General features: G+C 40.0%; 2 protein-coding genes across 2 annotated transcripts in view; one reads left to right on the top strand and one right to left on the bottom strand.

Annotated features, from left to right (window-relative positions):
* LOC106815345 (maestro heat-like repeat-containing protein family member 1) overlaps window positions 1-13,565 on the bottom strand; it is a 56,957-nt gene that overhangs the window by 35,961 nt on the left and 7,431 nt on the right. The window contains exons 2-4 of the mRNA XM_014819792.1: window positions 1,358-1,503; window positions 989-1,120; window positions 365-527 (exon numbers count right to left, since the gene is read on the bottom strand). Of these exons, the coding sequence (XP_014675278.1) occupies window positions 365-527; window positions 989-1,120; window positions 1,358-1,503 (441 nt within the window). The remainder of the gene's footprint in view (window positions 1-364; window positions 528-988; window positions 1,121-1,357; window positions 1,504-13,565) is intronic.
* LOC106815348 (NADH dehydrogenase [ubiquinone] flavoprotein 2, mitochondrial-like) overlaps window positions 11,164-13,565 on the top strand; it is a 7,083-nt gene continuing 4,681 nt past the window's right edge. Inside the window, exon 1 of the mRNA XM_014819796.1 lies at window positions 11,164-11,296. Within this exon, the coding sequence (XP_014675282.1) occupies window positions 11,258-11,296 (39 nt within the window). The 5' untranslated portion in view covers window positions 11,164-11,257. The remainder of the gene's footprint in view (window positions 11,297-13,565) is intronic.

Below are 13,565 nucleotides of genomic sequence, written 5' to 3'. Positions count from 1 at the left end.
GCGAAACAAGTGGTGTTACTGTGCCTACCTAATATCCCCAACAGCCCCCAGCATCCCGTAGTTACTACCTGGTGCTGCCGCCACATTATCAACTTGCACCGAATACATGCGATCATTTGGGGAAACTGTGTGAAACCGTGTCGTATTCAAAGAACTTTTTTGACGAACACATACGATTTTCAGGTAAATTGGTGGTGTCATATGATTAAGGGAGAATCATAGACGAAAACAAAGTAGTTTGAATATATATATTATTTATTCAGATATTGATAGAATATTTACAAGTTGAAAACTATGCAAAACGCTGTTAAAACGGTGTCATACTCTTCTCTATTATGAGCTCTTGATATATATATATATATACCGTTAGCAGCTGCAAGGTTGCCAAGAGTCTGAACGATGAAGAAGTGAGGCAGAACTCCAGGCTGAAACTTCTTCAGTAGTTCCTCCATCACCTCATTGGAAAACTTGCATCCAATTGCAACCAGCACTCCACTGGCTGCCGTCTGCCAGTCTGGCAGGACATCCTACGTGAAAAAACACACATGTACAGATGTGCAGTACACATTCATATATGCGTATTGACTTTTTATAATAGACTATTACCAGAATTACAACAAATCTATGCACAGATATAGCTAAAAATATGATGATTTTTCCCTAAATTAGTATGCAGGCTTTACACTGTGATGCAATTTTAAAGGCTATAAACTTATTTCCAAAGCATTGTTCTGATTAGAAGCAATAAAACAGCACTGAAATACTGGTATAAAACATTATTAAAGGTATTCATTAAAAAAAATATATGGCTCAAAGGAATACCGTGACTGAAACACATGTGCAGGGCCATGGCTAGTGAGGGGGGACAGTTGCCCTCGCAGATACATTATGGGCAATGGCAGTCATCTCCCCAGAACACACCACACACGTGCCCCCCCCCCCAGGCAAAATGGGTTAGCTACGCTCCTGATGTTGTTGTCATATTTACTTTGGATCGTGTCATTTCTGACGATGCTTGCTCGATAAGCTCCACAGCAAGTTGTCTGTTAATCATGTCAAGACAATCCCTGCAGATCCTCTCCATCACATTGAGTATGGCCATCCTATGTCCTTGTGCAAGCTATTAATGAGTGGAAAATTCAGCCATTTACATTACAGTTCCACCCATACTACCTTTACCACAATAGTACTTCAATGGCATAAAAACGATAAATTCACTAGACAACTGATGAAATGGTCTAGCATCCACTCACACTAAGAAAATTGGGGACTGCATTTGCCCTTAAAATCATTTATACATTATATGCAGTTTGTCAAGTAGTGCGGAATCACATTGTATAGTTTTTATTTATCTTACCTTTGGGTGCTTACACAAATAGGAATGTGCTGCACCCAGAATTAACCTGGGTTGCTTCTTCCCCAACTCATGGAGAGAGTGGCTAATAACAACCCTAACCTCCTCTTTCTTATCAAAGGCAGCATCTATCAGGGCCAGTGCCACCGCTGTTAAATATACATAAAATACCAACTGGTTAAATAAACTGAAACAGTCAGATCTCATACATCTACACATGTATACTAGCAAGTACTACATAAGGTTCTAAATTAGACCATGTGCCATATAGTATATTCTTTGGTTAAAATTCCTTGGTAGCACCCTTAGGACTACAGATTAGTGTAAGGGTTAGGATTAGATTTAAGGTGATGATTATGATAATGACTTATGTACTGCAGTTTCAAGTAAGAACTGAGCCAATTTCCTTATATATGCTCAATACTTAAACCAGGGATCTTGCTATTCCGAACTCATTTGTCTGATAAAATCAATGAGATACAACACATGATAGCAACGTAAAGTCCAGCAGCACTAGGATTAAAATCATGCTTATTGGGGGGGGGGGATTCTATGACAAACTTTAACCTGATTTTTGTAAGTGCTGATGTACTATTTCAATACACAACAAACACCATAAGTTTATACCACGAGTGAACATCTACATGCAGAAGCGTAAATCCCAGGAGGAGGGGGGATGCATCCCCCCGCTCTTGAAGGAGGGGGGATGGCCTGTACAAATATCCCCCCTAAGATTAAAAAAAAAAGAGAGAAAAAAGAATAGCCAAAAAGTATGGTTGCAAACATACAAAAACACGTGAAATTGTGAGAAATTGCAATTCTAACCTGTGTTTTAATACATGTATTATCAGGAGTCTATCAATATTGATAGACTCCTGGTATTATTACTATAGTAATCTAACTGTGTACGCTCTCTAAAAAGTCATGAAAAGTGTTTTGAATCCTAACTTGTAGGGTTGAGTCTAGGGTTGAGATAGTGTCATCAGACATGAGAATATGGCCCATAGTATGCCTCAGATTGCAGGAAAATGGCTTAAATATTTCAACATTTTCTGGGGGGGCATGCCCCCAGACCCCCCTAGTACTGCCATGATTACGGCACATGGGCCTGCCTGCGGCAGCCAAGGTTAATTTCGTCCCCGGCTATCGCCGATCATCCCCCCCACTCCTCGGTACGGATTTACGCCCCTGTCTACACGCAAACATAATTATGTTTGATGAATAGGTTAACCTATTCACTTGGCTACTTGACTCAATGAATGGTTTGTCCATTATGAACTTGTGCCAAAACAAAATAGCACTCACGTTTTATCAATGAAACCTGTGGTTAGGGTTGGGCTCTCCCCATTTACCTCAGGGCTCTCACTCCAGGGCTGTGCGACCATCAGTGTTGGGAAAAAGCAGCGAACGTTTGCAGCGTTGCAAGCTAAGCTGTAGTCCGTGATACAACAGAAAAATCTAAAGCCAGCATGATAATTGTCCTGATTTTAGTCTGCTCCCCCAAAATCAAATTCAACTCAATGTAAGTTATTTAAATGAAAACAAGCCAAAAACATGGCCACATCTAATTTAAATATGGTTGGAGTTAGCCAGTAGGCATGCATCCATTATCCTGCCACACTGCAAAGATTTACTGTAGTTTTCCAACAGTTTCAATTACATAGCGCAGTAGCGAGAGCAAAAGGTTACCTCCCTTGACACTGTATAATGACCAATTCTGTCAAGTGCCAGCTCTCTAACCATCATGTGGTGATCAGTACCTGTAATTTGTACATATATAGATAGATATGAATCAGCTGCCTAGCTGCCAGAGAATGTGGCAACACAATGTGATCTGAGACAAGAACTCCAGAGGTTTACCACCATGCAGTTCTGCAGATAAACGTCCACGGCCACCCTCCTCCCTGTGCATTAGACTGCAATGGTCTTGCACCACATTACGCATTACTCAGACTCAGATTAACAAGGTAACGCCTAACCAGGGGCGTGTACAGGGGGGGTCCAGGGGGTCCGGACCCCCTCCCCCCTGTTCGCGCAGAAAACGCATCTAAGGGGGTCTAGTTTCAAAATTTTGACCCCAGCCCCCCCCCCTTCGCGTGCTTGGCAAGTTTGAGTATGGCTTTGACCCCCCCCCCCCTGCGTTACAAAATCCTGTACACGCCCCTGGCTAACGGTACGTAATGACAAATTATGCGACAAATTATTGGGAACTGTTTTTGGCAGTAAGAATAGGCCCTACAGTTACTTGTTTCATGTATTACGCAGGGTGCGAAATTAACGAGAGTCCGGAGTCAAATACTCCCTGATTTGAATATGCAGAATCCGTGTAACTCCCTGCAAATTTGCTACTAGGACTATACTACTTACTCACTACTACTAGTATAGTTTGGCATCGCTGCGAACTAGTTCATTCCAGAGCACGGACTTGCGGAATTACCGTATTTTTTCATCAAATGTCCAAAGAAAATTAGCAGACGTGCACCGCCATGAACTCTCAAAATAAGCACATACGTTATTGTTATATCTTTAATTTTGAGACTTCAGACTGCGGACTCTCTCATTTTGCTGCGGATACTCTCTTTTTCGAGGCGGCAGGGCTTGGGACTCGCCTGTTCAAAAGTTCATTTCTACCCCCTGATTACGTGTCGATTAATCTTACATGCACCAGTGATTTGAGACCGGTAGCATGTTACAGATAATTTAGTAGTAATTTTAGGCGAGTAGTGCATATATATATGGCTGTGTCCCTGCGACCGGTACCGTCGCCCGAATTTTTCTCTCTGAACTCACGGTAAGTGATGGCCAGCGCCATCTATCGGCGAATAATAACTACCGTTGCTTTTGTACGATTATATATATACCGATTTTATACGATATATACGATAACCCTAACCCTAACTACCTAACCCTAAAACCCTAACCCTACCCTAACCCTAACCTAACCCTAACCCTAACTCTATTAAATTAATAAAATTAATTTTTAATTGTTGTAAAAATTAATTGTTGTTATTAAATGTTGTAAATAAATAATGTTAATATTTGCGTTAATGGAAAAAAATTGTAACAGATAAAGATTAGAAAAATACAGAAACAGGAAAATAATTAGAAAACGGATGGGATTCGATCCCGCGACCATCATACTTGGGGCAAGCGCTCTACCCGTTTGGCGCTGCCCACATATTGAAATTAAAATTTTGGATGTGCTATGTATATCGCAAGAAAACAAGCTAACCAATCAGGCGTCAGTACCGTCAGTACCGTGACTTTAAGAGAAAAATAATCGGCGACGGTACCGTCGCAGGAGCAACAGCCATCATGATATAGTTTTTTCCATTCCAACTAAAAAAATGACATTCACGTTACAGTCTATTACACTATAATACAGCTATATATGGGCCTACAGGCTACACGGCTACAGTCCAGAGTCACTGCACAGGGACTTGAGGCGAAAAATAAGTGTCATATATATAAATATTCCTATTTATATATATCACTTTTTTTTTCGGCCTCAAGTCCCTCGTGAGTCACTGATTCCAACATTAAAATATGATTGCTCGTTGCATTGCCTGAGAGGCAAGTTGATTGAAATTCCTAAACATACCAGACCACTTGCCCACCGCTAGTAAAGATGCGTCGTCTGGCATTGGTAAAATCATAACAATGACGACGTATACACTTGTTTGAAATAAACTAAACAGACTAAACTAACTAGAACAGCGAACCGAGCTAAACCACTGGCTCAGAAACCCCAAGATAAACAAAATATCACATGAGCCGATGGGTACCCCTAAACACCGAAATGACTCTAAATGCTCCTATATAGTTAACTCTCGAAATGACAAAAATGATTCAAATGCCTCGAAATAACTCGAGATGCACATACTTAACTCTCGAATAACTAATTAACTCTTGAACACTCGAAATGACTCAAAATGTCACCAAATAACTCGAAATGCACGTAATTAAGTATATAACTCTCGAAAAGACTTGAAATCAATCTTATCGGATTTATCGGATATAATATTTTGCTGCAATTGCCAATTATATTTATTATATTCGGGAGTGCATACATGCATCCAGTCATTCTTAAAGTGATTACGTCACGAATTTCTAGCACCATCAAGTAGTATATTGTCTGTGTGTTATTTGTACAACATAAAATGTATGAAAATACAATTAGTGTTTCTGTTTCTTTCATGCTTATATACCTTCTTTATATGCCCTAATTTGCCGGTGAAAAACAGAGAGACGCAGTATCTGAACAGTACTGGGGGAAATAGTGTTAGACACAGAAATTACCAAATCGTCTAGATTTTGCCAAATTTAACCAACGTAAAAACATTTTTATCAGGTGAGAGTTTGAGGATAATTTAGTAACGTTAGTTCTTACTTTTAATGTAAAAAAATGCAAATTGTTTTTAGCAATTTATACCATAGAAAATTCGTGACGTAGTCCCTTTAATTCTAAAGTGCCTATAGCTATAGTCGTACCAAATATCCCCGTTCGATATAGCGGCCGGGAACCTGTACATGTTTTAAAATGTAAATGAAATAAAAAGCTTTTAAACTAGAAAGCAAATAGTTGTCTAAGTAGTAGCTTAATATATATAATATATATAATATATATATAAATCTTGATTGCTCTCTTTAATAATGACAAAGTGCCGAGTTTTCGTGGCTGACGTTCCAGCTAACCATTCACGTGACACTAATAAAATTTAAATTATCTAATAGATTGTAATATATGTATAATGTGTCCTACATGGCACGTGCAGCTGTATATACAGCCGTTATCAAATAAATTAAACGCTATTTTGCTGAAATTATATCAATAATTTAGAGGGCACATTCCCCCAATTCACCTCTCAATTTAATAATGATAATGTGCCTATAGTCTTCCTACATTTTCTTATAGTATAGGAAGAAACCAGCGTTCGCGCATGCCTAGTATCCGTCAATTAAAACAACATGTTGTTGAAATTGTGGGTTTTTAAATGGAGCGCACATTCTGGATATAAATACTTGGATATAAAATATATATCCCGATGCCACATTTAATATGATAGTGTAGTTTTTTTGCGGTTGACGTGACACTAAAAATATTAGATGGCGATGTGTGTGTCCTACATAATGTGTGCAGCTCTATATCCAGCCTTAATCAATTGAAATAACTAGTATTTTGTTGCAATTATACTATTAATTTAGAGAGTACATACCCAGCAGCCATTTTAGTAACCATATTCGCACCGCGTTGCCCTGCTAGCTGTTTAGCGGAAGCCCTGTATACTTGCGCTTATGGGGCGCCAAGTGTCGCATGACTGATTTCGTTACGAAATCAATGATTTTGTAAACGAAATCAATGATTTTGTAAACGAAATCAAGTCTACAAAGTGATTTCGCTACGAAATCAACTACTGCGAGTAATTTCGTTACGAAATCAGCTACTGCGAGTGATTTCGTTACGAAATTAGCTACTGTGAGTGATTTCGTTACGAAATCATGCTACACTTGGCGCGGTCGGCGCGCCAAGTGTCGCGATGACTTGATTTTTCTTACAAAATCATTGATTTCGTAACGAAATCAAGTCTACAAAGTGATTTCGTTACGAAGATCAACTACTGCGGAGTGATTTCGTTACGAAATCAGCTACTGCGAGTGATTTCGTTACGAAATCATGCTACTGCGAGTGATTTTGTTACGAAATCATGCTACACTTGGCGCGCTCGGCGCCGCCAAGTGTCGCATGACTGATTTCGTTACGAATTCAATGATTTTGTAACGAAATCTATGAGGCGCAGTGTAGCATGGGGTACGTGCGTGTACCCGCGTGTACGTGCGTGTACCGCGGTTCTGGCGTGTATCTGCGTGTACGTGCGTGTACCCGCGTGTACCCGCGTATACGTGCGTGTACGTGCGTGTACGCCGCGTGTACGCTGCTGTGTACGTGCGCGTGTGACCGTGTGGTAGTTGCGGTGTACGTGCGTGTACCTGGCGTGTACGTGCGTGTATGCTGTCGTGCAGGCGTTACCCGCGTGTACGTGCGGTCCCGCGTGTACGTGCGTGCACGTGCGTGTACGTGGCGTGTATCTCCGTGTACCCGGTGGTCGTGGCGTGCGCGTACGTGCGTGTACCCGCGTGCACGTGCGTGTACCCGCGTGTACGTGCGTGTACCCCGGGCGTCTACACTTGGGGCGCCCATAGATTTCGTTACAAAATCATTGATTTGCGTAACGAAATCACCGCAGTAGCTTATTTCGTAACGAATCGCTCTGCAGTAGTTAATTTCGTAACGAAATCACTTTGTAGACTTGATTTCGTTACGAATCAATGATTTTGTAACGAAATCAAATCATGCGACACTTGGCGCGCGGCGCGCAGCAAGTGTAGCTTGAGTTTCGTAACGAACTCGCTCGCAGGAGACTGATTTCGTAACGAATCACGTCGCAGTAGCTGATTTCGTAACGAAATCACTTGCGAGTAGTGATTTCGTAACGAAATCACTTTTGTCGAGCTTGAATTGTGTAACGAAATCACTTTGTAGACTTGATTTCGCAGACGAAATAACTCGCAGTAGCTGATGCGTCACGAAATGACTCGCAGTAGCTGATTTCATCACGAAATCACTCGCAGTAGTTATGATTCGTTCGTACGAAGATCACTTTGTAGACTTGATTTCGTTTACGAAATCAATGATTCTGTAACGAAATCAAGTCATGCAAAATTTGGCGCGCCGGCGCGCCAAGTGTAGCATGATTTCGTAACGAAATGCCCCGCAGTAGCTGATTTCGTAACGAAATGACTCGCAGTAGTTGATTTCGTAACGAAATTACTCGCAGTAGTTGATTTCGTAACGAAATTACTTTGTAGACTTGATTTCGTAACGAAATCACTTTGTAGACTTGATTTCGTTACGAAATCAATGATTTCGTATCGAAATCAGTCATGCGACACTTGGCGCCCCATACGGACGGGCGGACGGGCGAACGGGCGAACAAACGGACTGACAGACAGACGGCCGGACCCAAATAGGCAGCAGGGCAACACACACAAATACACAAACAAACAAAAACACAGACATAGTCGCATGCTATACCCGTGCTTGCATATGCGCACGCACTCACACACGCACGCACGCACGCACGCAAACACAAGCACGGTTACTGTAATCTCAATCTATATCTCCGTCTTTCTATTCACCGTGACTCAGACACTGTCGGTAACTGCGCTGATCAGATATAATGTGTAAATTGAGTCGCATCACATTACGCTGCAGACTTGTACTAATTATTTATTACTTGTTAGGCTCTCAAGTCGTGCTGCTTTATGCGTTACCTTTATATTCGTTCTTACATTTTCGGTGTAGGCCTATACTGATACCCATTGCATATTTTTTTGTTATTTCAGAGCACTGTGCCCAGACACATATTTCCTGACTTATGACGGATTCAGCGCCAAATATAACGTGAGCACGACAATTCACAGTAATTTTTAGACCGTGTATATGCGAAGGAAAATACGCGCTTGCATGTTTACTATTTACTGCAGTTCTTTGTTGTCGATTGATAGAAAGACAGTCTCCATACAATGGCGTAACACCATGCAGCGACGGCAGACGCAGAAAGAGAAGACTGTCGGACGTCAACGAAGATTGTAAAAGTTAAATAACATCTTTGATTTTTACGGCTTCTGGTCATTTATAACGTGTAGGCTTATACGTAGTAACTTTACATTACACAGCAGATAACGCGAAAACTTATTCCTATACAAAGCGCACGACACAGTTAGCACTGCAACAACCAGAGGGAGACCAGAAACCACGACGCAGGAGAAGAACAATGTATTACTATACTATACAGGCGGAAGAAATCGTGTGTGTATCGTGTGAGTATGGGCTGCATAGACCGTACTGCTACAAGGTAGGCTTTACTGTCGATCGCTTTTGAGAAGTAGCCTGGGGGGGGGGGTCGTACATGAGTCTTACCCTTTTCGCGATTGTCTAACAATAAGCCATTGACAAAGCTGAAATTTACTAGGGTAAACGTAAATAAATGCCCGCTGAGGAAGACGTACGTACTCTTGTTGATGTCCGTGTATGTCCCCTGCATGTAATTTCAACCACACCATTAATACTAATCGTAACCACAGCCATGACCTCATGATAACCATAATAATACCAGGAGTAAAATAATATAGGATATTATCTTACTCCTGATAATATCAGGAGTGAATAATAATAGATATAATCTAATAAAAATCTAATATTATTCACTCCTGATAATATGTAACCATATGACGACCATTACCATAACCATAACTATAACCGTAATCATACCCATAAGCGCAACTCTAACTCCGATTCTGCTAATTAACAGCGTAACGATGTAATATGATACTCGACAAAAGTAAATCCTTTTCAGCGGGATCCACAGGAGAAGCCAGTTACTGGGTAAGGTTAGCGTACAGCAAGATGTATTCGATCGTATCGTATAGATATTGAAGCAAGATATGTTGCGGGGTGGGATAACAAATATATACCCAGTACAGACTGTAAAATTTGGTTAGGATACCGACAGGATACAAGTAATTACAATTAAGATATGTTATCGGTATGCAAGTAATTAACATGACATTCTGCGGTCTACATTTAGGATCATAAAAGCAATTACAAGACATGATGTCGGTATACAAATAGTCAACATGACATTCCATTGCATACATTTAGTATGATAGAACATACAAGACATGACATCGGTACGCAATTAATAACATGACATTCTGCATTATACATTTAGGATGATGGTAATTATAAAAATATCGTACTGGTATGCAAATATTTCATGTGACGTTCTGCGGCATATACATTTAGGATAATAGGGGTTACATTTAGGATAAATTTAATTACATGATAACAGTATGCAAACATGACACTACGCGGCATACATTTAGGATAATATTAATTACAATATATGATAATTGTATACAAATAATTAACACGACATTTTGTGGCATACATTTAGGATCATAATCACAGACCGAGAAAACCGGCCGACGCTGCGTGGTCGTTTCCGAGGCGTGGGACCGGAAAACATGGGAAACCTACCGAGGTGTATGAAAATTGGTTTAGTAAACCTTGTTATACTACTGCTTCCTCCTTTTTTCTACCCCTCCCCTTCTTCCTCATCATGTGCCTCCTTCCTCTGTCCTCTCAACACATTTTCCCACTCGTCAACCTCCTCACTCCTATAGTAGTATATATTATCAGGATCGAGTCTATCAATATCTAATATCTTACTATATAGAATATATCTAATATCGAATAGATATTATATATTCGAAAGATATCGAATATATCTATATATATAATAGATATCGATATATCGAATAGATATCGAATAGAAGATATCTAATATCTTACTATATCTACTTATCTTACTATCTTACTATATATATCTCTCTCTCTATATATATATATATATATAAATATATATTATATATATCAAATAGATATCGAATAGATATTGAATAGAAGATATCTAATATCTTACTATATCTTATATAGAATAACTAATATTGATAGACTCCTGATATTAGGTATATATGTATATATATATATATATAGTATGATATCATAATACATTTTCAGAGGCAACTATGCGTGATAATTTCGTGTCAGTCGGAGAGTTATGTAGGTGAAATTTCTAGTCATTTCGTGATATTTTAAGTCATTTCGATCATTCCAGTATTTAGGAGGACCGGAATCCCAGCTCTGCGCGCTTATTTTTGTGGCGCCCTCTCTTGGCTAAGTATCAAAACAAGTGGCAGTTACCGCTGGCTGGAGGACACTTCTTGTTATTGGTAGTTTTTTAGTCATTTTAACGTGATTTGGACTATCGTTAACGCAAAATGATGGCATCAAGGCTGCAGCGAGTTTCGTCTCTGATGGTAATTTTCGTCAACTAACCTGTTTTTCTACCACTGCCATCATTACTGCCTGTTGTGTTGAAAGTACTGTGCCACACTCACTCACAAGCCAGTTCAGTAATCACAGCTGAGCTGTGGTTCCTAATTAATTACCTAACTACCTAATTACCTACATGACTTAATCCTATTAATAAGACTAAGTTAGAACTCTCGGCCCACATGCATCATGGCATAATCTTAGTTTAGCACCCCGGATTAGTTTAGCACATTTGTGAAAATGATAGCCAGGGTCCCAAACTAGGGCTCATAGGGTCTATGTCCCCCAGGGTACTGCCGGAACGTACCCTGGGTACGGCGGCGGCCGTGTGGATAAGATTCAATATGGCTATACGCACGGCGGCCGTGTGGCCGACTCAATATGGCTATACGCACGGCGGCCGGTGCACGCAGATCCTACGCTGCGGCGGCTTCAATGCAAGATTGGCAGTTTTGGTGTAGCGATAGTTTGGTGATTTTTTATGTCGTGATGTTTTAATAAAATAATTAAAGCGTTGATAAAAAGGAGAATACTGGCATGACAACGTGTTTTGTAATTGTAGGTAAAGGATGTTAATATAAGCGCGGCTTAGGTATTTTTGATTGTTCTATGTAACACGGCCGTAAATAGTGAAAAGTTTGTCGTGCATTTTGCACCGACAGAGAATTCACCAGGTTTGTCTATGAAATGCATATTGGGCCTAATAACATCCTGTGCATTAATCCTACTAGTACTACTACTAGTACTAGTATGTTTCTAGTATAGTACGTACTGTACTAGTAGTGAGTAGTACTAGTAGTATACTATTCCTACGTTTGGGACACCTGGCTATCATTTTCGCAAATGTGCTAACTTAATCCGGGGTGCCTAAGATATATGCATGATGCATGTGCGGCAGAGAGTTCTAACTTAGTCTTATTTAATACTAATAGGATTAAGTCACTGTAGGTCTAATTTAGGTAGTTACAGGTAATAACTTCGGAACCACAGCTCGCTGTGATTACATTTACTGAACTGCTATGTGAGTGAGTGTGGCACAGTAGCTTTCAACACACAGCAGTAATGATGGCAAGTGGCTAGCAAAACAGCGTTAGTTGACGAAAAATTACCGATTCAGGACGAAACTCCGCTGCAGCCTTGAATGCCATCATTTTTGCGTTTTAACGATATGTTCCGATAATCACGTTAAAATGAATAAAAAACTACAATGAACAAGAAGTGTCTCCCAGCCAGCGGTAAACGCCCTTGTTTGATACTTAGGCCAAGAGAGGCCGCCACAAAATAAGCGCGCGAGCTGGATTCCGGTCCTCCTAAATACTGGAATGACTCGAAATGACTTAACATACACGCAAATGACTCGAATATTCACCTACATAACTCTCCGACTCGACATGAATTTATCAGCGCATGTTACCCTCTGAAAAATTATTATGATTCCTCATCATATACTATATATATATTATTATATATATATATATCATATCAGGGAGCGGTAATTGACAAATCTGTTATTTAATAAGCGTATTTGCATTATACCGGGCGCAAATCCACTGGGGGACAGGGGACATTGTCGCCCCCACGAATTTTCAGAGGGGGACATTTCATATCAAATGTCCCCCCACGATTTTGGATCACATTGATTTTGTGTGTAAGTGTAAGTGTTTGTGGTCGTGTGTGTGTTGTTTGTGGTGTGTGTGAGTGTGTGTGTGTGTGTGTGCATGTGTGTGTGTGTGTGTGTTGGTGTGTGTGTTTGTGAAAAGTTTTTTGAGAACCTTTTTTATTAGTGTTGATAGTGCGTCAACGTTGGCTTCATTTCCCTTTTTTTGCCAGGCTTTTCATTGTATTCAAGTTGCATTTTAGAGCCCATAATAATGTCAATTTGCCCCACAACTTGAGAAAATGTGTCTTGATAAATTTAGTACCGCTTTCTTTTTAACACGTTTTTTTTCTTAATATTAAATAATTCTTATGCAGGAAATCATCTAAGAAAAAATATTCCCAGACCTCGTTTATGCCAAAGTTTTAAGGAGATATCCACTCACATTATAGCGACCACTGATTTCAAGGTTAAGTTGGGAACACGATGCTATTTTATTCACGCAAAGGCACACTGAGACGAGTAACTGAGCAGTCGGTTTAATAAATGTAATTTCATTGCAACATTTATGATATATTAATACCACGCATACTGATGATATGACCTAGGACCAAACAATAAATAACGCGACAATAAAATTCTTGTGATATCTGCTG

Source organism: Priapulus caudatus, unplaced genomic scaffold (assembly GCF_000485595.1).
Source record: "Priapulus caudatus unplaced genomic scaffold, Priapulus_caudatus-5.0.1 Scaffold1094, whole genome shotgun sequence".
Taxonomy (NCBI): Eukaryota; Metazoa; Priapulida; class Priapulimorpha; order Priapulimorphida; family Priapulidae; genus Priapulus; species Priapulus caudatus.
Note: the sequence above shows the minus strand (reverse complement) of the source record. Positions and strands in the feature narration are given on the sequence as shown.